The 27314-nt window shown below is 44.8% G+C and overlaps 1 protein-coding gene across 2 annotated transcripts in view; it reads left to right on the forward strand.

Moving 5' to 3' along the window:
• ITGB3 (integrin subunit beta 3) overlaps positions 1 to 27314 on the forward strand; it is a 57839-nt gene that overhangs the window by 3342 nt on the left and 27183 nt on the right. Inside the window, exons 2-3 of one of the 2 annotated variants that reach the window (XM_007456740.1) lie at positions 18912 to 18997; positions 26661 to 26856. In XM_007456740.1, the coding sequence (XP_007456802.1) occupies positions 18912 to 18997; positions 26661 to 26856 (282 nt within the window). Of the gene's footprint in view, positions 1 to 18904; positions 18998 to 26660; positions 26857 to 27314 lie in introns of those variants that run through there. The other variant, XM_007456741.1, reaches the window with a different exon arrangement.

The following is a 27314-nucleotide window of genomic DNA, read 5'->3' on the forward strand; positions in this document are numbered from 1 at the left end:
CATGAATACAATCCAGGTTCCTAAATGAGACCCATGGGATCCCTTTTCCCATGCCTGTGTGACAGGGGACTCCTCCTTATTTCAACCCATTCTGCATTCGTGGCTTGGCATATCTCAGCCGCTCCGTTGCAATAAGACTTCACAGAAGAGTCCAAGAGGAAGAGAGGCCCATACATTTGCTTTATCCATGAGAAAACCTTAAGTCCTGTCCCTGGGAAAAGAGGAAAGTAAAATACATTCAGAGGTTCTGAGAAGGACATGTCTGTTTTGTTTGACACTCTACGCCCAGTGGCTGACACATAGGTGGCAAAATACGTACCTATGGAAAGCTATGAAAAGGCATCTAGAGGAGATGTGCCTCGCCTTAAGATACCCAATATTGGAATATCTGTATCCATTCATAGACGATCCTCAAGTGCTCCATCTGGGCATTCTCGAGGATATTAGAATACAGCCAAGACCATGAGTTCTTTGGGCATTTGGACCTCTATACTTTTGCACCATTTAGACCTCTGCTCTGAGGGTGCTGGAAACTCAGGGGATCCTCTGTGAAGTGTTTGCTTTTCCCCCCACCTCCTGGGAGAATATACACAGGAGGGCAGCATTCTTCTTTACCACCTTCAAAATTGGGAGTGTGAGTGGCTGAGGTCTCCTGGGCACAGCATAATTGGGGCAAGGAGGCAACAGTGACGAGGGGGAGTCTGGATATGACTCTGGAATTTCCTAGTAGAAATTCCCTCTCTACAACTCCCCACCCCACTCAGGATCTCTGGTTATCATCCCCTCCCAGCCCTAAGACTCCTTCTGCCCCTGTTGGCAGGGATAGCCAGGAAACATGCCCACAGGAACCACAACTCATGAATCAGCAGACAGATAATTAACTGGGGGAATGACTGAGCGGCTTCAGGGATCAACCATTTGGCTTGACCCACCCGCCTCTGCTGCCCACAGAGCTGGCCTGCTGCTTCACGCCATCGCCTCTTCTCTCTTCTCCTGACCCCTGGCCCTTTCTGAGTGGGACAGTCATTGTGGCTGATGGAGCTCAGGTCACAAGTGGAAGTGCAGGTGGAAGCAGAGAAATGACACTGCCTGTTCTCCCTGTGTGAACTGCTGGTGTTTATTTAAATGGGGGACTCTGCAGCAAAAATTTATAAAATCTGCCTTTCTATGCATGCACACAGTATCGCCAGGAACATTCTTGTCTTTATAGTTAATTTAGGTATAATTTATGTACTGTGAAATTCATCCTTTTTAGGTGTACAGTTCTATGAATTTTGATAAATGCTCACAGTCAAGTAACCATCAGCATAATCAAGATACAGAATATTTCCATCACCCTGAAGAGTTGTCTTGAGCTCCTTGTCAACAATTTCCTTTCCCCACCTTTATTTCCTGGCAGATCTGTTTCCTGTCCCTACAGTTCTTCCTTTTACAGAATGTCATATCAATGAAATCATACAGTGTGTAGCCTTTCAAGTCTGGCTTTTGTGTGTGTGTGTGTGCGGTACGCGGGCCTCTCACTGTTGTGGCCTCTCCCGTTGCGGAGCACAGGCTCCGGACGCGCAGGCCCAGCGGCCATGGCTCACGGGCCCAGCCTCTCCGCGGCATGTGGGATCTTCCCGGACCGGGGCACGAACCCGCGTCCCCTGCATCGGCAGGCGGACTCTCAACCACTGAGCCACCAGGGAAGCCCAAGTCTGGCTTTTTTCACTTAGCATAATGTGTTCGAGACTCATCCATGTTGTTGCGTATATCAGAATACTAAGAGGTTATCCCAGGCTACTCTGTCTTCCTCAGGTTCTGAGACAGTTACCCTGAAAGCAGGGGGCTATATCTGTTAAACCCAGATCCAGCTTTCAATTTCTAAATTTTGAAATTGGATAGATGCATTTGCAGCCAGCACTTTTATTATCCGTGGTTCTAAAAGCAAATGTGGTCAAATATGGTATGTCACAATCTTTGGAGCTAGAAGCTAAGTAAACTGGGGCTATTCTACCTTTTAAAATTTGGGGTAGCATCTCTGAAAAAAACAACCCACCTTAAGTCTTCCTTTCTGGTTTTCTTTCATGTTCCCACAAAAAGACTTCTCTTCCTCCCTGCCAGCATTTCTTAGTTCAGTTAGTAAAGCTATTTAAACATTCACAGGGTGAATGAGGTGATATATGCTCATTATATGAAAGCCACATGTTGGAGAGTAAATGGCTGGTTCCCCTCTAATTCTTTTCTCCCCTAATGTTCACTATTAATTAGATGGTGTGTTCTATTCATATTTTTTGTAAAATCTTGCATATGTAATAATTCTTGCATATGTAATAATGCAAGAATTTTTGCATTATGTAATAATGTATGTAATAATTCTCATGGGTATGTGTATTCCTTTACCTAAACTTGCATATGTAATATGTATATGTAATAATTCTCATTGGTATGTATATATGTAATAATTCTCATGTGTATGTCTATTCTTTTACCTAAACTTGTGTTACATTTTTTCAACTTAACAAAAGCCACTTTTTTTGTTCATATAGAGAAAAACCCCTCAGGATGAAAAGAACTGTGGGTCTGGAATTGAGAAACCAATATGCAATTCATGGCTCTACAGGCTTTTCTGTCAATTTGCTGGGTGATTTTGAACAAGTCATCTTACCTCTGGGCCTCAGGCTCTTGGGGTCTCAAGGGCTGCAAATGGGTGAATGTGTTAAAGGGAGAGACGTTGGTTTGCTCTTGCCCTTCCCCACCACCAGCTGGAGAAGTTTTTCCTTTAGCTGATTAATAGTGTGGAAGTCGAGTTGTTCCTGGATCCCGGGCCCCTGGCAGTGGTGGGCTGCACAGGCTCCCCAGAAGGGGGGTGTTTACAGTGACCTGTGCTCGCACACAGGCTTCTTGGTGGCGGCAGCAACAGCCTTAGCGTCTCATGCCCGTCTCTGGAGCTCCTTTAAGCGGCGCTCTGAATCCCCTCTCCTCGCGCACCAGGAAACAAAGAGGGAAGAAAAAGTCTCTTGCCTCTTCGGCAGGTCCAGACTTTTCCCCGGACTCCCTCCCGGCCAGCCGTGGCGCACTAACCCCCTGCAGGCTGTGTTCACGCCGCCAACCCCAGTCCTCACCCGGCGCTCCGACTGAAGCCGAGCCTCACCTCCCAGCCCTGCCCTCCCTGGCGGGTGAGCACACAAGCCTCTCGAGTTGGCCCTGAAAATAAGAAACACAAGAGAAATGGTGATGTGCCAGAACTGAGGGAATACCGGAAAATTCCGAGTGGATGAAAGGCTCTTGCTGCTCCAGCCAGGAGTCAGGACTCTGCCTCTGAGGTGGGAGAGCCAACTTCAGAACACTCGTCAAGAAGAGACCTCCCAGCCCCATATAATATCAAACGGCGAAAATCTCCCAGAGATCTCCATCTCAACACCAGCACCCAGCTTCACTCAACGACCAGCAAGCTACAGTACTGGACAACCTATGCCAACCATATAGCAAAACAGGAACACAACCCCACCCACTAGCAGAGAGGCTGCCTAAAATCATAATAAGTCCACAGACACCCCAAAACACACCACCAGACGTGGACCTGCCCACTAGAGAGACAAGATCTAGCCTCATACACCACAACACAGCCACTAGTCCCCTCCACCAGGAAGCCTACACAACCCACTGAACCAACCTTAGCCACTGGAGACAGACATCAAAAACAACGGGAGCTACGAACTTGCAGCCTGCAAAAAGGTGAACCCAATCACAGTAAGATAAGCAAAATGAGAAGACAGAAAAACACACAGCAGATGAAGGAGCAAGATAAAAACCCACCAGACCTAACAAATGAAGAGGAAATAGGCAGTCTACCTGAAAAAGAGTTCAGAATAATGATAGTAAAGATGATCCAAAATCTTGGAAATAGAATGGACAAAATGCAAGAAGCAGTTAACAAGGACCTAGAAGAAATAAAGATGAAACAGACAATGATGAACAACACAATAAATGAAATGAAAAATACTCTAGATGGGATCAATAGCAGAATAAATGAGGCAGAAGAACGGATAAGTGACCTGGAAGATAAAATAGTGGAAATAACTACTGCAGAGCAGAATAAAGAAAAAAGAATGAAAAGAACTGAGGACAGTCTCAGAGACCTCTGGGACAACATTAAACGCACCAACATTCGAATTATAGGGGTTCCAGAAGAAGAAGAGAAAAAGAAAGGGACTGAGAAAATATTTGAAGAGATTATAGTTGAAAACTTCCCTAATATGGGAAAGGAAATCGTTAATCAAGTCCAGGAAGCACAGAGAGTCCCATACAGGATAAATTCAAGGAGAAATACGCCAAGACACATATTAATCAAACTGTCAAAAACTAAATACAAAGAAAGCATATTAAAAGCAGCAAGGGAAAAACAACAAATAACACACAAGGGAATCCCCATAAGGTTAACAGCTGATCTCTCAGCAGAAACTCTACAAGCCAGAAGGGAGTGGCAGGACATACTGAAAGTGATGAAGGAGAAAAACCTGCAACCAAGATTACTCTACCCAGCAAGGATCTCATTCAGATTTGATGGAGAAATTAAAACCTTTACAGACAAGCAAAAGCTGAGAGAGTTCAGCACCACCAAACCAGCTTTACAACAAATGCTAAAGGAACTGCTCTAGACAAAAACACAAGAGAAGGAAAAGTCCTATAATAACGAACCCAAAACAATTTAGAAAATGGGAATAGGAACATACATATCGATAATTACCTTAAATGTAAATGGACTAAATGCTCCCACCAAAAGACACAGATTGGCTGAATGGATACAAAAACAAGACCCATATATATGCTGTCTACAAGAGACCCACTTCAGACCTAGAGACACATACAGACTGAAAGTAAGGGGATGGAAAAAGATATTCCATGCAAATGGAAACCAAAAGAAAGCTGGAGTAGCAATTCTCATATCAGACAAAATAGACTTTAAAATAAGGACTATCAGAAGAGACAAAGAAGGACACTACATAATGATTAAGGGATCGATCCAAGAAGAAGATATAACAATTGTAAATACTTATGCCCCCAACATAGGAGCACCTCAATACATAAGGCAAATACTAACAACCATCAGCAACGAAGACCCAACGCAGCCAAAAATAAATAAACTAATTTAAAAAAAGAAAAAAAGCAATTAGGGCCCTGAATGAGAAGTTCAGTTATAGACAAAGATAAAAGATCAAATTTTAATTAGCTATGGAAATATTATTTTATTAAAGATAGAGTAATTATAAATTATTATAAAGTTATTTTATAAATTGAAAAGAAAAACAAAACCTTTCATTTTATGGGCTCTGTCTATATTTTGCCTTTACCTCATCATTTCACTTAATTCTCTCAAACACTGAGTTGAACGCTCTTATTCCTGTGTAAGGTATTTGCAATTGTGCTACAAATAGGTGACCAACTAGGGCTGAGGGGTTTCTTGGGATGTGGGACTGGCAGCTAAAAGTGGGCAAGTCCCAGGCAAACTGGGACAAATTGGTCACCCTAGAAACTACCCATCTATTTAGTAGCCTAAAACAGAATGATCATTTCTCACAGTTCTGTGGGCTGAATGGGTGGTGGTTCTGCTGTTTTCACCGGAACTCTCCATATGGCTGCTTGGCTGAGGCTGGATGGGATAAGATGTCTGGGGCCTCACCAGAGATGGCTGGCCCTCTTCCTCCATGGAATCTTTCATCACAGCACGGGGGCCTCAGGGTTCCACAGGGTAAGTGTGGAAGCTGCAGGGCCTCTTGAAACCATGCTCAAAAGTTAAGTATTGCCGCTTCGACCACATAGAGTGATGCAGACTCAGCGCCAGCCCAATTCAAGACATGAGAAAATAGACTTCAACTTTCAAAAAATCTTATTGAAAGATTCATTATTGATGAATTGGGAGATTGGGACTGACGTATATACACTAATATGTATAAAATGAATAAGTAATAAGAATTTGCTGTATAAAAAAATAAATAAAATTCAAAAATTCAAAAAAAAGGTAGAATATATACATTATGTGTAAGGAGTGAAAAAATATCACTAGAGATCTACATCATTAGAAGGATTAAGAGAATATAATAAACAACTTTGCTAAAAAATTTGATTACTTTCTTGAAATGGGCAAATTCCTTGAAGACAAAAACTCCAAAGCTCACTCAAGAAGGAGATTACTTGAATTAGCTCTATGTGTGTTAAATAAATTTAATTAATTAAAAAAAATCTTATTGAAAGATAGTGGACATACAATATTATGTTAGTTTCATGTGTACTACATAGAGATTTGACTTGCATACATTATGAAATGATCACACGAGAAATCTAGTAACCATCTGTCCACATACAAAGTTATGACAGTATTATTGACCATTATTGTGCTATACATTCCATCCTCAGGCTTATTTATTTTATAACTGGAGGTTTATACCTCTTAATCCTCTTCAGCTATTTCACCCACCCTCCCCTCTGGCAGCCATCCATTTATTCTCTGTATCTATGAGTCTGTTTTCATTTTGTTTAGTTTTTTAGATTCTGCATATAAGTGAGATCACATGTGGTATTTGTCTTTGTCTGACTTATTTAGTATAATGCCCTCTAGATTCATCCATGTTATTGCAAATGGTAAGGTTTCTTTTTTATGGCTGAGTAGTATTCCATTGCATTCCACACTTTTGATGGGAGGAGTTGCAGAGAATATGGTCATTTTTAGTCCATCACAATCCCCATCATATACATGAGATTCAGTAAATTTAAGTAACTTTTCCAAGACTACATAGCTCTTAAGTGGCAATTCGAGCCTTTGAACCCAGGTCTGTGTGTTTGAAAAACCCATGAGTTTTTCTGGGTTTGAGTCACCATGCCCTGGTGGGGTATAACTACAACATTCGATAATCCAGAGAGCAAATGGGTATTTTCCTGCAGTGCTGGTGTGGAGTGGTGGAGAACGGAGAAAGAGACATAGAAGCAGTGATCTGTGATGTCTGGATTACTGGCATCACAAGTTTGTCCAGTCTGTTTGGAGAATATATTTGCCTGATACTTGCCTGATTCTGTAAATATGTTCGGGCTCCTGCTGTTCTCCTGCCCCGTACTTGAGTACAAGCTTATTTCTAAAAGTAAATTCTTCAGTGGGACTCAGATATTCTATATTCTTGGCCTTGATGTTTCTCTTTCTCTTATGCATTGTAACATTCTTTTTCTACATAAGCCTTTGGATCATCTACAGTTTGAGAGTTTGAAAGACAGTTGTCCCAAGTCGGTTGTTTTCAAAGAGTGGGGGGTCCCTGAGTCCCTTTCAGGGAGTCCATGAGGTCAAAACTATTTTTATAATGCCAAGGTATTATTTGCTTTTCTCTGCTTTCATTCCATCTAGGGTGTAAAGTGGAGTTTTCCAGAAGCTAAGTAATGTGTGATACTGCAACAGATTTTAGTGGAAGCAGATATGAGAATTCCACTCCTTCCTACTAAGACATTAAAGGGACTTGAAAAAAAAAAACTAATGAAGTCTTCTCTTTTGTTCCTTTTTTTAAAAAAAGTTACTTTTTATTAAAAATGTATTTTTATGTTAGCATATTAAGAGTTTGCTGTGATTTTTAAATTAATACACAAATATTTTTAAAGTTTCTCATTTTGTTTCTCATAGTAATAAAATAAATTTTAACTTACTTTTAATTAAAAATTAATAATAGTCACAGAAGCTCTTTGGAGTCCTCAATTTAAGATAGAGTTCTGAAAGCAAAAAGTTTTCATTATTTTATTAGCTGCCATTTGCAAAGCTTGGGCAATTTGCTCTCTTTTAATCCTCCCAGCAAACCTATCAGGAAGGTACCCCATTAATCTCCTCCCAGAGGCATAAACTAGGGCTCAAAATCATTAGCCACACAGCTTGCATGCTGTGCAGCTAGAATTTGAAGCTAGTTCTATCTGACCCCAAAATCAAACTTGAAGGAATCAGTAACCTCCTTGCATGCAATATACCTGTTGCTTTCCTGGACAGAGAGGTTGAAGCAGAGGTCAAGAAGACTGGATGAATTATTTGAGATGGCTCAGGCAGCTAAAAGCCAAGACCTTCTGCTGTCTGTTCTACTCCTCATAGGGACTTGTCCTTTCAAATGGCAATTCCTTTTGTGAGAAAGGAATGCCTTCAAATTCAAATGATACTATGAACCTGGTGGAGGTCTGTTCCCCTTATAACAGGCATTTCTAATAGCACAGTATGCAGACTTTGCTGAGCACTCAACAAGGAAGAAACGTTTGTCCAGTTATCACATTCTAAACTGCCAAAATACATGTGCATTGCCTTAAGTTTTTCAATTATGTTACAGGTCAGCTTGTGCATTTTATCTGTTCGACTCTCTTTTGTAAAACAATTACAATGGTAAAAACAAAGAAACTATTGAGTACTTAACTATGCGTCGGTCACCGAGAGGAAGACTTGATACCAAGGTCTCTCTGAATCCTCACAAGAATACTCCCAGGCTGGCAGTGGGGTGTCCTACCTGCTTTACAGATAAGGAGATGGGCTTGCCGAGGGGAAGCTACTTGCCTGAGGTCACCCAGCTAGTAAGTAGGCGGTGAGTCAAGTATCAGACCCAGGTCCGGGTGGTTCCCAGGCTAAGATTCTTAACCAGCATGCATTGCAAGATCCTAAAAGGCAATGTCAATCTGTCTGTGGAAAGGAGTTCCCCAAAGTAAACTTGAAGTAGCCCAGGTAAATTAGGAAAGGGTCACAATTTTATGGTCAGAGATTTTAAGGAAAAACCAAGTGATGCAACCTCTTCATGTAATAAGAAAACAGATACAATTCTTTAATTTTGTCCTTAGCTTAACCCTTCACTAACATCCAGCAGCTCGGAGTGTACAGAGAAAGGCAGTAAATTCCTCATCTGTATCCCAGTGTGCCAACTGTTTTGGTTTTAATTGTGTCAGGTGTGTCTTCCTTCTGCCTGGAGGTCCTTCCTTAGGTTTGAAAATATCATGATCACATCAACAGTGTGAGAGGTGGTGGGAGAGCTGAGGTTCCACATGTGTCAACAACAGATGTGCACGTCTCCTGGAGCACTGGAAAAAAGAGTAATAGGAGTTCCCTTAGGGCTGTGCTCCACGTGCCCCAGGAGGGGATAAGGACGAAAGCCTCTGTAATTTATATTGACTGCTGAGGTAACCAGGTGCTTTCAGCAAGCATTCCAGTTGCAAATTTGGGTTTTAACAACCTTCCCAACAACCTCTGATTCCTCTTAAAGACAAAGAGGGAAGAGATATGGGAACATATATATATGTATAACTGACTCACTCTGTTATAAAGCAGAAACTAACACACCATTGTAAAGCAATTATACCCCAATAAAGATGTTAAAAAAAAAAAAAAATAGTGTGGAAGTCCGTATAAGGATTTCTTTGGGGGAGAAAAAAGGGAGGTCTGTGGTTAAAAACAAGCTTGAAAAACTTCGCCCTGGAAGAAAGCTCCAGAAGTTTGGCAAAAGGCACATTCAGCAGCCACTTTGAAAGTCCCTGTCGTCAACCCTAAATCTGCTTGGTGATGGGATTCTTGGATAGAGGGAACCCAGGTCTGTGAGAACCGCTGTTGATTCCAAACCCCTGCTTTAGCCACTGCACGTGATAAACTCCTCCAGGTTCAACCTGGGCTGGAGCCACCTGCAAGGGGCAGGTTTGACCAACTCTTTGGGAAGGTGGAAGAGGAGGGAGTGTGGTGCCTCCATTCTGGGACTCCTACAAATTGAGAATAGACCACACTCTCCTGGGAGATTCCTGAAGGCTGTGGGAGTGGGCTGGACCAAGTTTCTTCTGGAGTTCCCCTTGAGCTTTGGGATTCCAAGAGGTTACTGGGTTTTGGTGCTGAAGGTGCTTGCTTGTAGAGAGCCTGGCATGCCCTGGGGAGCCTACATTTAAATGAATGCAAATGTAGAGACTGAGATAGAAGAGAAGACATTTAAAATTAGCTTTAATTTTTTTTTTAGCTTATAAAACGAATTCAACTTTTTGTGGGGAAAAAAAAAATCAAGGACATTCCCTGGCCATCCAGTGGTTAGGACTCAGTGCTTTCACTGCAGTGGCCAAGGTTCAATCCCTGGTCAGGGAACTAAGATGCCACAAGCTGCATGGCATGGCTGGAAAAAAAAAAAAAGTCAAGCAGTACAGAAATAGAATAATGTAGAAAGTACAAGCCCCTTGTAGTCTTATACTTAAAGATAACCACTGTTGACAGTTACTCCAGAAATTTTTTCCTATGTATATGTCACCATATATAATGATTTATCATTATTGTTCTTTCTCAAGCAGAATCATCCACAATAGGATCATTGTCACTTAATAATATACCGTGGGCATCTCTTTATATCAGTGCATGGCCTTCCATTACTATTTATGCCAAGAGCTGTAACTCTAGCCAGAAGGCATATTGCTATATGGATATACCTGAATTTTCTTAACCAATTCCCTGTTGGTAGACATTGGGATCACCCCCAATTATCTGCTACTACAGATAAAGCGGCAGGGGACATCCTTGTTCATTATTATGCACCTTTGTTCAAGTGTTTCTGCAGGCTGAATTTCTTAAACGAAAGCTGCTGGGTCAAAGGACACGAATATTTTAAATTTTAATTTTAATAGGTTTTCCAAATTGTCCTCCAAAATGGTGGGACCAATTTGCCTTCCTACCAAGACAGGCTGGAAGCAAGGGCTGGTGACAGCACCACCGCCTGCTGTTTATACCCACAATATACGAGCCGCAGGAGGAAAAGTAGCAGAATTGGACAGTTGAATGCCAAGGAGGTCACCAAAAGGGTGCTGCTGGGCTGGGCCTCAAACAGAGCTTGGTATGGGCTTGCCTCTTTTCTATACTGAATGAGTCAGATGGGAGGTGGGGCCTGTGCTGATAAAATTTTCCAGAACTTGAGATGCAACATTTGAATCAAATATTAGTTAGGCCGTTAGGAAGAAATGGACATGTGTGCAATATTTGAGGGTTCTTGGGCCCTGGGATGTTAGGCTTCCTAGAGTATTAGTCAGCTTGTTGATGCTTTCTGTTTGGAATATATATACTTCCAGGGCTGGCAGCAGCTTGAAAATCATCTAATCTAATACCGTTTGTTTTACAGAGACGCACAAAGGGAGGTCCTGAGAGGTGAAGTGACTTGCCCAAGATAACACAACTAGTTTAGTGGCGTTGGTGGGGTCTAGCCCTGGGGGCTCCTGTCTCCTGGCCAGTGATTCTTCACTGTATCCTGTAGAGACCAAGGACCCTCTCTCATCTGACCCTGAGGCGGGTAGGGGTGTGGCAGGGATGGGCATTCCTAGTGCAGGAAGTGATTTGCATGAAGGTAAGTAGGAAGGAAACCAGCATTTACTGAGCATCCACTATGCTATCCGTGGTTCTTTCATCTATGTTATCTCATTTAATCCTAACAACTCGTGAGGTAAGTATTCCGCCCATATTTGGGAGCATGGGGGAAAGGAAGGTCTTCAGTGCTTGGCTGATGTGGCTGGCTTGCACCTGTTAAATAGGAGGGAACAATTATAAGTTCTTGAATAGGGATGTGACAGGGACTCAAAGAGTCACTGGACCTTAGAGAGAGCACCAGAGAGATGAAGGGACATGCCTGAGGTCACACAGCCAATGGAGCTGTAAAAGTGGTTTTAGACCTGAGGTCTCCTGTCTGCTGTCCCACCACCATGCTTCCCCCACCACATCCACTGTTACACTGTTCATCGTTTTACTCCCCCTGCCCTCAGGGTGTTTTCCAGGGGCTGGGTGTTAATTTTAGATAATAACTACACAGAAGACAGGACTCTGTCCTTTTTATGCAGTGTTTAGCATAAAACATGGAGACTTAATTATCCCAGTTGGAGATGATAACAAGACATGTTCTGGCTTCGCTTACAAGGGCAGGGCCTACTGGCTGAAGAAAGGTCAGTGAAAAGGCATGGCCAGTGGTCAGTACATTTGAACTTTGTCCAAGGGGATCCACTTGCTCAGGGAGAAATCCTTCCTGTCTTTCAGTCATGTCGCTCATGCCAGTGGATCAGCAAGTCCTCAGAGAACATCTAGGGTCTAACCATGCCATGGATACCACTACCATCCAAATCCAGCCCCCTGCCATCTGCTGCCTGGATGGTTGTAATGCTTCCTAATTGGTCTCCTTCTGGTCTTGTTCCCCTACTGTCTGCCCTCCTTTCGTGGCCAGGATGATCTTCTGCTCACCTCTGCTCACAGCCCACCAGCGGCTTCTCACCACATGGAGAATGACAGTCACACTCCCTACCATGGCTACTGCTTCCCAGTATTATGGTCTCTGACTGCGTTTCCAACTGCCTCTCTATCTCTCTCCTCTTCCCTCTCTCTTCCTGCTGTTTTTTTAAGAGGCTGAGGACCTTCTAGCTGCTGTGGGTTCTTTCTAGAATACTCGTCCCCTAGATCTTCCCATGACTCACTCCTTCATATCATTTTGAAATGTCACTCTGAGAGGCCTTTCTGTAAAGGAGCCACCCTCCCCTTACCAATGCTTTGTCCTACTTTATTTTCTTAGTGCCTTTGCCAGTTTTTGAAATTGTACTTTTTCGTTGTGTACGTTTTGGCTTTCTGTTGAGCATGTTTGATTTTCACTAAACTCTAAGCTCCACAAGAGTAAGGGGGTTGTTTGTTTCATCACTGTGTCTCCAGTGCTTAGCAGAGTGCCAGACACAGGTAGGTACTCAGTGAATATTTGTTGAGTAAGTGAGTGGATGAATGAATGCCAACACCATTGATACATGTTAGTAGAAAAGTATAAAAGAAAAGTAAACACTTTTCCATTATCCATAGGTGGGTTAACCATTACAAAATGGTTAGGCTGGCTTTTTTCAATCACACAGAGTATTTCAGAGCAGTGTTTCTCAAAATCATGTCATATATGCTATGGAAATGCAAATCCATTTTGTATTATTAGCTTCTTGGGGCTGCTGTAACTGGGTGGCTTAAAACAACAGAAATTGATTCTCTCTGGAAGCTAGAAATCTGAAATCAGGGTGTCAGCAGGGCCATGCTCCCTCTGAGATGCTGGATGGACTCCTTCCTCATATCTTCCTAGCTTCTGGTGGTAGCTGGCAACTCTTGGCGTTCCTTGGCTTCCAGCTGCATCACTCCAATCTCTGCCTCTGTCTTTATACGGCAACGTTCTCGTTGTCTGTCTTCACGTGGTGTTTTCCTCTTATGAGGACATCAGTCATGTTGGTTTAGCACCCACCCTAATGACCCCATCTTGATTACATCTGCAAAGACCCTATTTCCAAATAAGGTCATAGTTGTAGGTACTGGGGGTTAGGACTTCAGCATATCTTTCTGGGGGACACAATTCAACCCATAACACATTTTAGTATTGGTCGAGGCAAGTTGTACACAAACGGCTTCTGATGTTAAGTACCATATTTAATTGGCTCTGATGCGCTTTTTTTTTTTAAACATTTGAAAATCCCTGAAGTCAGCATGCCTCCTGTACGGTAGTTTGGACTCCCTACTGCTTTGGGAGATGCTTACTGAAGCTTTCTGCTCAGAGCACAGAGGTATGTGTTACCTTGAATCCCACCTTCCTGTCTTCTTCCCCTTCCTTGGATTACTGAGCTGCTGCTGCATGTAAATGAAAGAACAAAAATAAGATAAACTTTCTTAACAAATTGTTCTAGAGAAACCACTTGTTGCATTCATAGCACCGTTAGCCTATGTTTTGTTCTTGGATGACTCACCCAGCCAGGTGACTGCAATGGAAGATCAGGCACTGCCTGAGTCACCCAGTGTCCCCATGGACCTATTTGAGAAGTCACTAGTCAAAGGTCAGTGGTGGGGCTGGAGACCCAGGCCAGAACTCCTCCCTGCAGATAGTAAGAGAGATGCCCATGGTGTTTGTGGTATGGACAGTCCTCCCTTCCACTGAACACCTCTCCCTCTGACTGAGCCCTCTCCTGGAGTCCCCTGGCCTCACTAGGGTGGCCCGTTCCTGTGTTCTGACATCCTGTCTAATTGGACAGCATATCCTCAAAATAGCTCTCATTGACGCATTATGACTTCCACTGGTTCCAACTTCCTTCCTTGTTCCCTTTTTTCCCTCCATTTTCCCCACCCTTTGTCTCTCTTCTGGTTCTGTGAATTGGGCTGATGTGTCAAACCACAGCCTTCTACTTTACTTTCCAGGGAGAGTTCTTTGCTGGTCTTGTCTATGTTTTCTAATTGGCCTTCTCTTCTTGGCCATCCCTCCTAGATTATATATATATTTTTTAACATCTTTATTGGGATATAATTGCTTTACAATGGTGTGTTAGTTTCTGCTTTATAACAAAGTGCATCAGTTATACATATACACATGTTCCCATATCTCTTCCCTCTTGCATCTCCCTCCCTCCCACCCTCCCTCTCCCACCCCTCCATCAAAAGGCGGTCACTTTTGATCCCCTGCCTTCAACTGCTTGGGCCTCAGGATAAAAACAGCAACAATAAAAACAATAGCAACCATAGCAGCAGCAGCCTTTATTGAGAACTTTCTGTCTTGCCAGCTGTTGTGCTCAGAGTGTGACAGGGATTGGTTGCTTTATAACTACACTGGGAGGACCAGGGCCAGTCCTCCTGTTGCCTTGCTGTGGCTAAGCTGTCCAAGAAAATGGGTGCTAGGGGTTGTTAATTTGTTTCAGTGACAAAGTTCTGATGAAGATCCTTGATTCTCCAGCAGAGCCGAGTCTGGGCCTCCGAGGCTGAGCAGGAACATAGGCCTTATGAATGACTGGAAACAGAGGCCCAAACTCCTTCCACATGTTTTGGGGGAGGGGTGTCCTCGGAGCAACGGCTCATTGAATCAGCATGGCCCAGGCGCAGAGACTTCTGATGAGTCAGTCGCTTTCAGCCACTGCATTCTGGGGAACCTGCCCTTGGTCTCAGGTCTTGCTGGGGGGCATCCCAGGAAGCGGGTGGTGGTGGGGAAATCATTGATTCTCATGAAATCAACCTGTGATTCATTTAAAAGGAGAGGTAAGGGGAGCTGGGTAACCGTGACTCCCCAGCCATGACTTCCTAAAGAGCAAGTCCCAGCAGCTCATATCATCCTCTGGGGTCAGGGACTGCCAGTTCACTGCGGGGAGGAGCCTGCTGTTGTTTATTTCACATCTGATAAGGCTTTCTTTTGTGGCTATGAGTCAAGGACTCATGGGGAAATGCTAATTTGAGAATGAATGGATGGCTAAATGGATAGACTGGGAAAAGTTTTCAAAAAATAATAAGACAGTGCCCACACCTCCCACGGCCCGCTTCTCTCTTCTGATGCTTCCCGCGATCTTGTGCGTCTCCTCTCCCTACCGAAAATCCATGTCACTTATGTCCAGAAGTACTCCCATGGATGTAGATTCTCATGGAAACTTCAAAAAGGGATGCCTAAAATAGTGCAGGCTATGCTTCTCTCAAAACTCTTCCAATAAGGCAGTAAAAGGGGGCTGAGTTCCCATCTGGCTGAGAAAAGAGCAGTTGTGAGCTAACAGACGGCCAGGCAGCCCATGTAGGGAGAGGCCTTCTGGATGCATTGCTGGTTCTGAACATTCAGGCATTCTGAATCTGGCAGCTCTGGGAAGATTGGCTACTTTTCTTCCATTAGAGACAGTACATGGCTGAGGGCCACCCCAGCCCAGAGGTGGCCTTGGTGCCTTAGGGCCAGGTCTGGAACCACTGCCGTAATTTCCACCTCACGGTCCTTGTATCACCACGCTTAGGTTGGAGTCAGTCAGAGGCTGGAGCCCCAGAGGTTACTCAGGTGCTCACAGTAGCATATCACTTGCAGAATTTTAGGGTTGGGAAAGGCCTTTTTAAAAATAAATTTATTTATTTATTTTTGGCTGCATTGGGTCTTTGTTGCTGCGCCCGGGCTTTCTCTAGTTGTGGCGAGCAGGGGCTACTCTTCGTTGTGGTGCGCAGGCTTCTCAATGCAGTGGATTCTCTTGTTGCAGAACACGGGCTCTAGGTGCGCGGGCTTCAGTAGTTGTGGCACGTGGGCTTAGTTGCTCCGCAGCGTGTGGGATCTTCCCGGACCAGGGATCAAACCCATGTCTTGTGCATTGGCAGGTGGATTTTTTTTTTAGCATGTGGGATCTTCCCGGACCGGGGCACGAACCCGTGTCCACTGCATTGGCAGGCAGACTCTCAAACACTGCGCCACCAGGGAAACCCTGGCAGGTGGATTCTTAAGCACTGTGCCACCAGGGAAGTCCTGGGAAAGGTCTTTGAAGTTAGACAGACTCAGGGCTCTAAGGAAATGTGGGGCTTCCAGAAGGCGCTTCAAGGATTCCACATATAATCTAGTGTTTTGTGGAGAACAATGAAAATTTAAATTGCCCAAGGAACAGTTTCAACCCATTCGCCTGTTTTATATTGGAATACTACGCATAATTTGGAGAAATGAGCTCAGTTGCTTAAAAAACAAAACAAAACTGATCTAGTCCAATACCTCTCAATTTGCTCTAATATATATTTATTGAGCATCTCCTTTGAGCAAGGACTGAGGCTGGGCTGGGCAGGACAGGCCTCAAGAGGCTTAAAATCTATTGAGTGGCAGTGCTATTAAGGCAGATACATAAATAATTATAAGTTGGGAATATTGGAGTGAAGAAACTGAGGCTGAGAGGAATTAAATGACTCATCCAAGGCTGTATTATTAGTGGGTGACTCAGTTAGGACCACAGTCTACTGACTGTGTGTGTACCTTTTCTGTTAGGTCACTCTGCCCTGAGATGGATACTGTTAAAGTGCAATTTTCAAAGAGTTAAAAGTATGATTCTCTTACAACTATAAAATGAACATGTGTCAAAGATTTCATCCAACTTAATGAGGGAACCAATAAGATGTTGACTAGTTCAAAAGAGAATTCAAGTAAGGGAGTTATAGTCGGTCAGTCAAAGGAATGCTGAAATCAGTTACCTAACAGATTCAAAATTGGTTAATGTTCTACAAGGCAATAAACCTTAACCTTTGGGGGTTGGTTACCTTTTCTACCGGACAGAAATCATTTACGTTGCTGTTGGATAAGAATCATATACGTTGCTCTCCATTGTTGTTGGTTTTCTGCAGGTCAACCTCTATTCTTACAGAATCATAAGATAGAAGTCAAACAAAGGTACACATCCCTGGAAAATCAGATAATCCCTAAGCATGGTGGGTCTACTAGTCAACCCTTTGCATTACCTTGAAAGGACACCCAGTACTCCCTTTGCCTATTTCCACATTTTGGATAATTTTTCTTAACAATATTTTGTGTATGTGTGTACACACGCATTTGCTGGGTGTTTTTTTTGTTTGTTTGTTTTTTTCCCCAGATGTTGAAAGGGAGTTCAGCCACGCTGTTATAAAAGGGACTGAGACAGCGCCGTAAGAAGTTTCAGGGACACTGGGAAAACATCCCAGTGATGAGGTTGATTTCCCGCAAATATATTTGCTGGTCTTACAAACCGGGGGCAAGGGACCACTTTAGAAAATTGGATAAAGTAATTGTCAAGATAATTGGGTCATAGTAGGAATGGGTCTCCCTCATTCTGCTCTTTGCACGTCGTCCCTCGGGACCTGTGGGAGATTGATTCCAGGCTCCCCTGATGACCAAAATCCAAGGATGCTCAAGTCCCTTATAGAAATAGTTTAGTGTTTGCATATAACCTTTGCACATCCTCCTGTATTCTATAAATCATCTCTAGATTACTTACAATACAATGTGAATGCTATGTAAATAGTTGTAAATCCAACGTAAATGTTATGTAAATAGTTGCTGGCACATGGCAAATTCAACTTTTGCTTTTTCGAACTTTCTGGAATTTTTTTCCTGAATATTTCCAACTCATGGTTGTTTGAATCTGCAGATGTAGAACCCACGGATATGGAGGGCTGACTGTACTGCAAAAGGCCTTCCTGGGGCACTGGAGGTTTACCTGACTGAGGCCAGGAAGGCTAAGCTGGGGGAAGGAGGGAGGATGGGGGCTTCTGTCCAGGCAAATGTCTGGGGTTTGCTTCCTGGTTGGGCTTCTCAAGGCTCTTTTCATGCCTCTGGTTGTCTCTGCTCCTCCCTGCAGCTTTTTCTCTGTCCTTTGACAGTATGAAGACTGTTCACACTTGAGTGGCATTTTGTAGTGTACCCAGGGCCTCTCCTTTACCTCACTGACTTCTTTGCACACATCCTATGAGACAGATGTCATCACTTCGTGGAGGTTAACTAACTTGACCAAGGTCATGACACCTAGTAAGAAGAGCATTCAGAATTCAAATACAGGTCTTCCAACTCCAAAATTCCATGTTCTTCCAGCTTATATCAGTCAACTTTTTCTAATATTTCTGCGGTTTTCCCTAAAGCATTCTATATACTTGGATCCCAAGATATATGTATTGGGAAGCTTCAGAAGATTTGCTTTCCCCTGGCAGGCCAGTAGGACACTGCCATGGCGATCACCCCCCACCCCCATATTTAGACTGTGTGTTAATGTTAGTGCATCCGGGCTCTGAATTCCCTGTGTAGCGGCTGTGACTAAGTCACTAGAATAATTGGAGAGAGGGTACGTTGCCATGGCTCTGGGCCTGAGATTTTCATTTGTACAATGTAGGTGTCAAATCAGTTGTTAATTAAAGCCTTCCCAGCATTTATGATCTGACACTTGCTCCATCACTTGCCATCACAGTGACCTCATCAGTTGAGAGCTGTGATGAGTTTCTCCTGACCTTCCTCATTCTCCTTCTCCCTTATCAAACAGCCTGTGATTGGTAAATGTCTATGGGATGGTTAAGGTGCATTTGTGTGCATCTGAGAGCTGTAAACCTGGGCATTTGGGAAAGCTGGGAAAGGATGGGGGCAGACCAGGTACTTTGTCATGTCATATGAGATACTAATGCCTCTGTCTCTCTGTTACAGGGCCCAACATCTGTGCCACACGAGGCGTGAGCTCCTGCCAGCAATGTCTGGCTGTGAGTCCCATGTGTGCCTGGTGCTCAGATGAGGTAAGGAGCAGATATCTGACTTTATTTCTTCCCCAGACTTAGCTGCTTTTGTGTAGAGACAGACCCATGGGGATATCTCCTTCCTCCTAAGTATACAAGCCCCTTGTCCCTTCTGAGCAAAACTAGGGAGAAGCCTTCCCGTTGATGGGTGTCGAAGGGAGCTGTCATGGGCTGTTGCTGGGAATGCCATCCAGAGTGTATCGCGTGGCCCCGGCCTTAGGCAGAGTGGTTAGGCCTGCTGGCCTCTCTGTAGCCATTGCCATCCTTTGCCACACTTTGCTTGATTTTTGTTGGGGTGCAACACCCCCGAGAAGCAGGGCCTCAGGTCTCAAAAAGGGAGGCATGAGAGGGTTATAGGTACAAAGGGGATGCTGGCTTATGAACATTCCAGAATTTTTAAAAGGCAAGTAAGAGAGGGATCTTGCGCTTGTGTGGGGGGCTGTTTAGACAGAGGATCTTTTCTCTTCCCTTTTCCTGTCTGATGACTGGAACCCCATGGCTTTACATTTTCCTCTTTCTTTCTCCTCTTCCTCTCCTTCCTTCCTTCTCTTGGGAAGGTGTCAATGAAAGAAAGAGCCGGGCCAATTTGGTGAGGCTGGGAGGGTGACAGGAAAGGGTTAGCTGTGTCTAGGCAGAGGATTTGTTGTGTCTGGGGCCCTAGGGAATGAGTGTGTCTGAGGGAATGGCTGTGTTTGTAGCTGGGATGGGAATTTGGAGCTGGCAAGAGCTGGGGGGTGAGTGTGGCTGGAGAAGGTCCAGTGATCGCAGAGTCTGGGGCTGAGTCATGGGCCTGGTCCCTGGCAGGTGGTTACCTGAGCTCCTGGCCTGGCTGCGTGTCAGCCACCTGAGGCGCCCTCTCTGTCCCTGCCCTCTGCAGCTCCGTGACTGCTCTAACTCAGGCCCTCATTCTCTCCGCTTCTCTTCCCAATCTGCTGAGTTTCCTAAAAAGGCAACCTCCCTGGAAGGCTGGTGGCGGGTGGGAGCCGAGAGGCTGTGTTTATCCCTCAACGAGAGGACAGCCAGAACGACAGAGGCCAGCCCAGCACACTGCTTTGGCCTCTGAGCAGTTCAGCACGAGAACTGCTTCCAGAGGCAGCTGCCCAACATCTGGGCCACATTGACTTCATTTAGCAAACGAAATATTCCCTGGGGCTGGGAGTTGGGGGTGGGGCTCGGTTGAGTGAACCCTTCCCCTCCACCCCCGCAGGTTCTCCACCCCTCTGGGCTGAACTGGCTGCTCAAGTGTGATGTGGCCTCCTCCCTTCTCTTTTGCCGTATGCTCCTTCCCTTGGTCACCATCGTGATATTATTAAGCTTCTTTTACGAGGAAGTTGGAATTCTGCAGCTGAATCCTCGAAGAAGGGAGAGCTGGATGGGGAGGGCGCCTCATTGGATTGGGTGGCCTGTAGCTGGTTGGAGCAGAGGGGTAGCCACGGCAGAAGTCCTAGTATCACTCAAAAGATACTCCCCTCTCTTCAACCCAAAGCAAGGCAAAATGGAGAAACTGTGGTTCAGAGGAGTCTGGGATTCTTGGAATGTCTGTCACCTGTCTTGATCTGCATAGGAACAAGCCAGGTAACTGGCCTGCTGAGGCCATGCTGAGGCCTGACCAGACAAAGCCCTTAGGTCATGTGACCGGAATTTGGAGATACGTGTAGAATATTTATTGATGGCCGTGGTGAATTTTTTCCCATGGAGCATACCAAGGTGGGAGGAGGGAAGAAGGAGGGTGGGAAAGGTACCAGGTAGGATCAAAATATAATGTAGGACTAGCCTAGGGACGGGGGATGGAGTCAGAGAGAAGATGGGTGTATCCAGGACCAAAGAAAACTAATGAGAGGAGATAGATGGTCCAATAAGATATTTTCTAGGAGGATGGAATTTAAAAAGGAAAGTGTTTTTTTGTTTTGTTTTGTTTTGGTTTTGGTTTTTTTGAGTGATAAAGTCAGATTTATTGCTCTGGATTGAATCAGTGGACAGGACCTAGGGAGGGGGAGGGGGGACACAGGAAGTTAGTGAAGCATCCTCCTGGCCTTTGCTGAGTTCTCAGCACCCTGGGGAAGCGGGAGGGCCAAGGGCTTAGTGAATGACTACAATTATCTCTCTTAAGAGGGGAGGAGGGATAGCAGAGGAGACCAGTGTGGGTTAACATTTGTCAACCAGGAAGAAATGGGAGGTGGGAATCCCCGACTGTAACTTGAATAGGACTGCTGTTTTTTTCCTGAGGGCTTCCCCTGCACTGACCAAGTTTAACTGCTCAAAGTGTCTTGGCTGTTGATTTAAAAAACCAAAAGTGAACCATCTGGGCCACTTTGCATGTGATTTGTTGAATAATCAACCCTGGAGAGCCCTCTGCTCCTGCCTCTCCTACCTTGGCTGTTACAGGCAGAGTTGGCAGTGCCTGGAAAAACAACTGGTTGGGCTCAGCTTTCCCTGGTCCTGGAGGACAGCAGCTCTGGGTGTGGATAGCAAGCCCTTGGCTGGGTAATAGGAAAACATAGCCAATGTGGATGAGTGCAGAGTTTTGGGCTCATCTGCATAGGGTGTGTTCTTGGGGGACTGGATACTGATACGGGTTGGGGTGGTGTGCTGTCTCTGGACTGTGAATCTAGCAGAGAGGCTGGCTTCACAGAGAGGTTCAACCTGTGGTCTTGGCCTTGGTGGGTGGCATCATGTTGGGATCTAGAACCTTCCAAATTTGCCTGCTGGTAAGAATCACCTAGGGTGCTTGTTAAATATAAGGGTTTCCAGGATGGACCCTGAACCTATTGCATCAGAATGGGTTCTTTCAATAGCAAGTTTGGCAAATATTGCTAATTGAAGGGGCTGATCATTGGGGTCATGATGGGTGGAGCTGGAGTTAAGGTCGCCAGATAAAATACAGGACACCCCAGTTAAATTTGAATCAAACAACAAATACTTTTAGTATAAGTATATCCCAAATACTTTTAGTATAAGTATATCCCAAATATTTACCAAATTTGGCCGCCCTAATGTGGAGAGAAATACTAGGAATTCTTCTGTAGTCCCGAGTACACATCAGAAGGTAGACCTGCTCACACTCAGCCTGACATCCATGGATAAAACAAAAAGAAAGGGTTTGGATCCCACAAAGAAGAAGACTCTAATAGGACTTACTTCTCATTTTCTTCTCTGCCTTTTTGGTGGGGGGAGGTTTAGGCCGCTGTTTAATTCATTTTTAGTCACTAGTATAATTTCATTCTCACTTCTCTGCTGCTTTTTCTTTCTTCCTATTTTTTTTTTTTCTTAATCTGGAGGGCAAACTCTCATCTTGAGTGTTTTGCCCCAATTTGTTATCATAAAAAAAAGGCATAATATTAAAAGCGCTCCTCCCTCTGTAAACAGTGGGGTGTGAGTATCAATAACCATAAACTAAAATGCTTTCCTTTTCCTCTCCTTTCTGTCCCCTCCACACCTCTCTCTCTCTATGTTCAAGTGATTTCTTGTCCTTACCAGATGTCAAGAGAACAATGTTCATTTTTTTGGTTTGGAGGCATTTGTTAGCACTCTGGGGAAAAAAATGTACCATGACCTATTGTTCCTTGTCCTCCAAGAAAGAGTATGCAATAATACCAGCAGTTAGAATGGTAATAGTAGAAAAGAGTCAGCTATTTGAATTTATTTGTTTATAGCAGATCAAAAGGATTTGAGTATATTTGACTTTCGTTGAGATTTTTATATTTTGAAAGCATTTCCCATTCACAGTTTTATCCCCTGTCCAACCCTGTGAAATAAGTAGAATAATGACAGTTATTCATGCTGTACTTTCCCAGTTTCTAAAATGGGATTAATGGAGAATGGGACTAGGAGCTGAATTCCCGCCAGGAGAGGGCGGGAATTCAGCTCACACTGCACGTGGGTTGGGACCTCCCACTGCTGTGCTCTGGCTCTTCCCCTGGGTCTTGGTTATCTTTGCCCTTTTTGTGTAACATCTGGTTTCACTGGGAACTGGAACTTGAACACTCCTCCCCCCCTCCTTCCAGCTTTCTCTCTGAGTAACCTGGACACATTCTTTTTACCTTCTCAGCCTGGGTTATTAACAAAGGAATGTGGCCCAGATGTGTTGAGGTCAGTGCCTTGGTGTCCTTCTGGGACAGCAGGCTCTCAGCGAGAGCGTGGCTGAGGACCCGGCCTGTTATGTTCCTGACCCCTGATGTCAGCGACCAGAGAGGGAGGGAAGGAGACAGTTTTTGTTTCTTAGTGTTTAGATTTCTTCGGAAATTCATAACAAACCATAAGCACTGTCAGCAAGTCTTGGCACTTCAAACTTTCTTCTAATAAACACTGCCACGTAGGAAATGGAGGTCAGGAAACCCCCTCCAAGATATTCTCTCCCTTCACCGATGCAGCCTGAAGATACATGATGGCCTTGCTGTTCTCATTGTTTCCTGGTCTCCCCCTTCAGCATCTGTCTTAGTCCTGGAAAGGATCAGCAACTCAGGGCATCTCGGTCCATCCAATCATTGCCTTTTTTGGAAGGTTTTCTCTCTGGGGTTTTGTGGGACCCTGGAATCAGAGATGCAGTAGGGAGTTTTTTGAGCAAGAAAGAGACTGCTTCCTGAGAGAGAAGGGTTGGGAGAGATGGACAGAAGCAGCAAGAATTGGGGCACAAAAACATTCAGTGTTCATGAGTTCTCCCTTCTGCCATTCTGTCCCTGGCAGAGGGACCTGGCTGGGTGAGGGGAGGGCATCTTCATCTCTCTGAGGAGCTCTGATGTCCTGTTGGGATCTTCTGAACCAGGAAGATTAAGTCTCATGTACCATTTCCCATTGCTGACGCCGTTTCTCTACCTCAGACCTGTGAAGAGGAAGCAGGAAGCTGCTGGCTTCTGGAAGCTCTTTCCACATTTTGCCTGGGCTAGGGCGGTCCTCATGCCATTTGTCTTAGTCCGTTCAGGCTGCTGTAGCAAAAATACCACAGACAGGGTGGCTAAGCAACAAACATTTATTTCTTACAGTTCTGGAGGCTAGAAAGTCCAAGATCAAGGTAGCAGCAAATTCAGTGTCATCGATGGCCATCTCCTCACCGTGTCCTCCCATGGTGGAAGGGGCCAGGGAGGTGTCTGGGGCCTTCTTTTAAAATAAGGGCACAATCCCATTCATGAGGGCTCCACCTCATGACCTGTCACCTCCCAAGACCCCACCTCCTAATACCACCACTTTGGAGATTAGGGTTTAATATATGAATTCTGGGGGGACACACATTCAGTCTGTAGTACTGTTGGTGTTGTTCATGGTCCCATCCACATGGGGAAGCCTTTCCACCTATCAGAGGAGGGCTGGGCAGGAGTGGGAGACGGGCATCGAGCATCGGGAGGGGTTTAAGCTACAGAGTCCTGAGTTTTTGAGTATGGATGTCTCCTTGTGGCCCAATCCCTCTCCTAGAAACATGGCTTCCAGTCACCTGAGGGGCTGAGGCGGCAGAATGTTGTCTATCCTTCCCACACCTCCCATATCCCCATCTTGCATCCTGTTCCCTACCTGGTGCTTTCTCAGGTGTGGCTCTTCCCGGGACTGTTTCTTCTACATCCCTGCTTCTCTGCCTTGATTCCCACTCTACACAGGATGCAATACAACTTACCGTTCTATGAGGATAATTACAGTCAGACAATCCAGTCAGCATCTCACTTCTGCCACTTCTTAGCTCTGTAGCTTTGGGCAAAATACTTAATTTCTCCAAACCTTTGATTTCTTACTTGTAAGATTGGGTTCCTCATTTGTGAAACCTCCAAGCCTCAGGTTTGTAATTTGTAAAATAATAATAATTCCAGCATTACAGAACTGTAATCAGGAGGATTGCAATGATCCATGTAAAGTGCTTCTCATGGTACCTGACGTGCAGTGAGTGCTCCATAAATGTTAACACTAGTTGTTCTGGGATATTGGTACGGGTTATTCAGCTGACTTCTGGGACTGGTTGTGAGAGGGGGTGGGTAGGGATGCGGGGGATTGTGGGATTGAAGGCCTAGATATTTCGAAATAGGTCCAAGGAGGGGTTTTCTAGCTTTCCAGGCAGTTTCCCCAGCCTGGCAAGAAGCCCTTATGGGCTTGCGCCCACACGGTGCTGGCTAAGTTTGCTGAATGTCAGAGCAGGAAGGGACTGAAAACACCATGTCATCTAACCTCTTTAACAGGGGTGAACAGGTGAGGGAACTGAGGCTCAGTGGAGTGAAATGACTTATCTGAGGTCACAGGCTGGTTAGTGGCAGACCTACAATTGATCAAACCCATTTCCTGATTTCTAGTGTTCACTCCAATGCAGCATGTCCCCCATTCAATACTCATGTGGAAACACACACCGAGCCCCAGAGGGCTGTGGGATACACACCGGGGTGTTTGGAAGGGCACTCAGTCTGCCATTTGGCCAGGGTGAGGGAGGAAGCTGAAAGTGATAGGACAGGCTCTGATCAGCGGCTTGACATCATGGGATTTGCCTAAGCTTGTGCACTTTATTCAAAATTAATTTATCCAGGAACTATTTATAGAACATCTTACAATAATAGCTAAGATTTATTGAGCACTTACCCTATGGCAGGCACCGTGCTATGTGTTTTACACGCACTGTCTTATATGGTCTTGCAGAACATCCCTGTGAAGCTGGGGCTATTATTGTTTTCATGTTATAGATGAGGAAACGAAGCCTGGAGAGTTTAGGTGACTCGCCCTAGTAACCAGCTAGTAAGAGGCAATGCTGAGATATAGTCTCAGCCAACCTGTGCTCTTAGCCTCTACTCTCTGCTGCTTCCCCATATCCTCCCCCCATCACTTAGTCGTCAGTCTCGCGTTGTGTGCTGGGAATAGAGGGGAAATGAGACACACGTAGTCCCTGCCCTCGTGGATCTCACACCCCAGCCAGTGTTTTAACACAGTGCCTTCCAAACTCTTTTGACCTTGACCTACAGAAAGACATACATTGTGTATCATTATTTATTATACATATTATACCCTACTCCCCAACATATAAACCTTTCCTGGGACTTCCCTGGTGGTCCAGTGGGTAAGACTCCATGCTCCCAACGCAGGGGGCCCGGGGTTTGATCCATGGTGGGGGAACTAGATCCCGCATGTTGCAACTAAGAAGCCCGCCTGCCGCAATGAAGATCCCTTGTGCCGCAACTAAGACCTGGCGCAGCCAAAATAAATGAATAAAATAAATAAAAACTAAATATTAAAAAAAAGAAGCTTAAAAAAGATTTAAACTTAAAAACTTAAAAAATAAATAAATAAAACTTTCCCAAAACAATATTTACTTTTACCACTTACATACTTTGATACTTTCTATTCTGTTATGTTGCATTTTAATAAATTGGTGGTTGAGACCTACTACATTGATTTTTGAGACCCACAGGTGGGTTGCATTTTACAGTTTGAAAAACACTGGTCCGACAGGCCTCTTATTGTACTGTTCCTCTTCCTACTTAGCCATCCATGAGCAGGCACTCACCCAACCTTTCTGATGCCTTAGTCTCCCCCTTCTGTACAACAGGCCTAGGGGCTATCTTAGGAAGGACCACATGAGTTCATTTATGTTGGTTTAGCTCAAAAGTGCTGGGTAAGCTCTAGGCTGCTGGGATGTGGCAGAGCCTGCAGGAAGCAGAGAACCACCGTAGCTCTGATCACAGGGCTTCCTCTCGTCTTACAGGCTCTGCCTCCGGGCTCGCCCCGCTGTAACCTGAAGGAGAATCTGCTGAAGGATGACTGTGCCCTGGAGTCCATCGAGTTCCCCATCAGCGAGGCCAGAATCCTGGAGGCCAGGCCCCTCAGTGACAAGGGCTCTGGAGACAGCTCCCAGATCACTCAAGTCAGTCCCCAGAGGATTGCACTCCGGCTACGGCCAGGTAGGGATCCTGCAGAAGAGTAGCTCACAGGGGAATTGGGGTGGGAAGAGACGGATGTGGAGGAAAGTGTGGGCAGGACAATGGAAGAAAGTGGAAGGTGTGGGGACTTGAAGTCAGAAGATCTGAGTTTGAATCTTGACTCTTCCATATATTAGCTATTTGACTTTGGGCAAGTTACTTAACCCTTCTAACTTAGTAGGTACACAAAAAATGTTTGTTTCTTCTTTCCCCCAATGCCTGTTTTACCCAGCATATAACTTTTTATTGAGACTCAAGTGAGTCTAAGATGAGAAAGCAACTTGTAAGCTCCTTTTCCATGTAAGATTGGGGCAGGGCATGCATGGGGGCAGAGAAAATAGAGGGAGGAGACCTTCAGAGGGAGGAAGGATAAGAGACAGGCTTTTTAAAAAAAAAATTATGGGGCTTCCCTGGTGGCGCAGTGGTTGGGCGTCCGCCTG

The sequence above is a fragment of the Lipotes vexillifer genome, unplaced genomic scaffold (genome assembly GCF_000442215.2).
Source record: "Lipotes vexillifer unplaced genomic scaffold, Lipotes_vexillifer_v1.1 scaffold299, whole genome shotgun sequence".
In the NCBI taxonomy this organism is placed as follows: domain Eukaryota; kingdom Metazoa; phylum Chordata; class Mammalia; order Artiodactyla; family Lipotidae; genus Lipotes; species Lipotes vexillifer.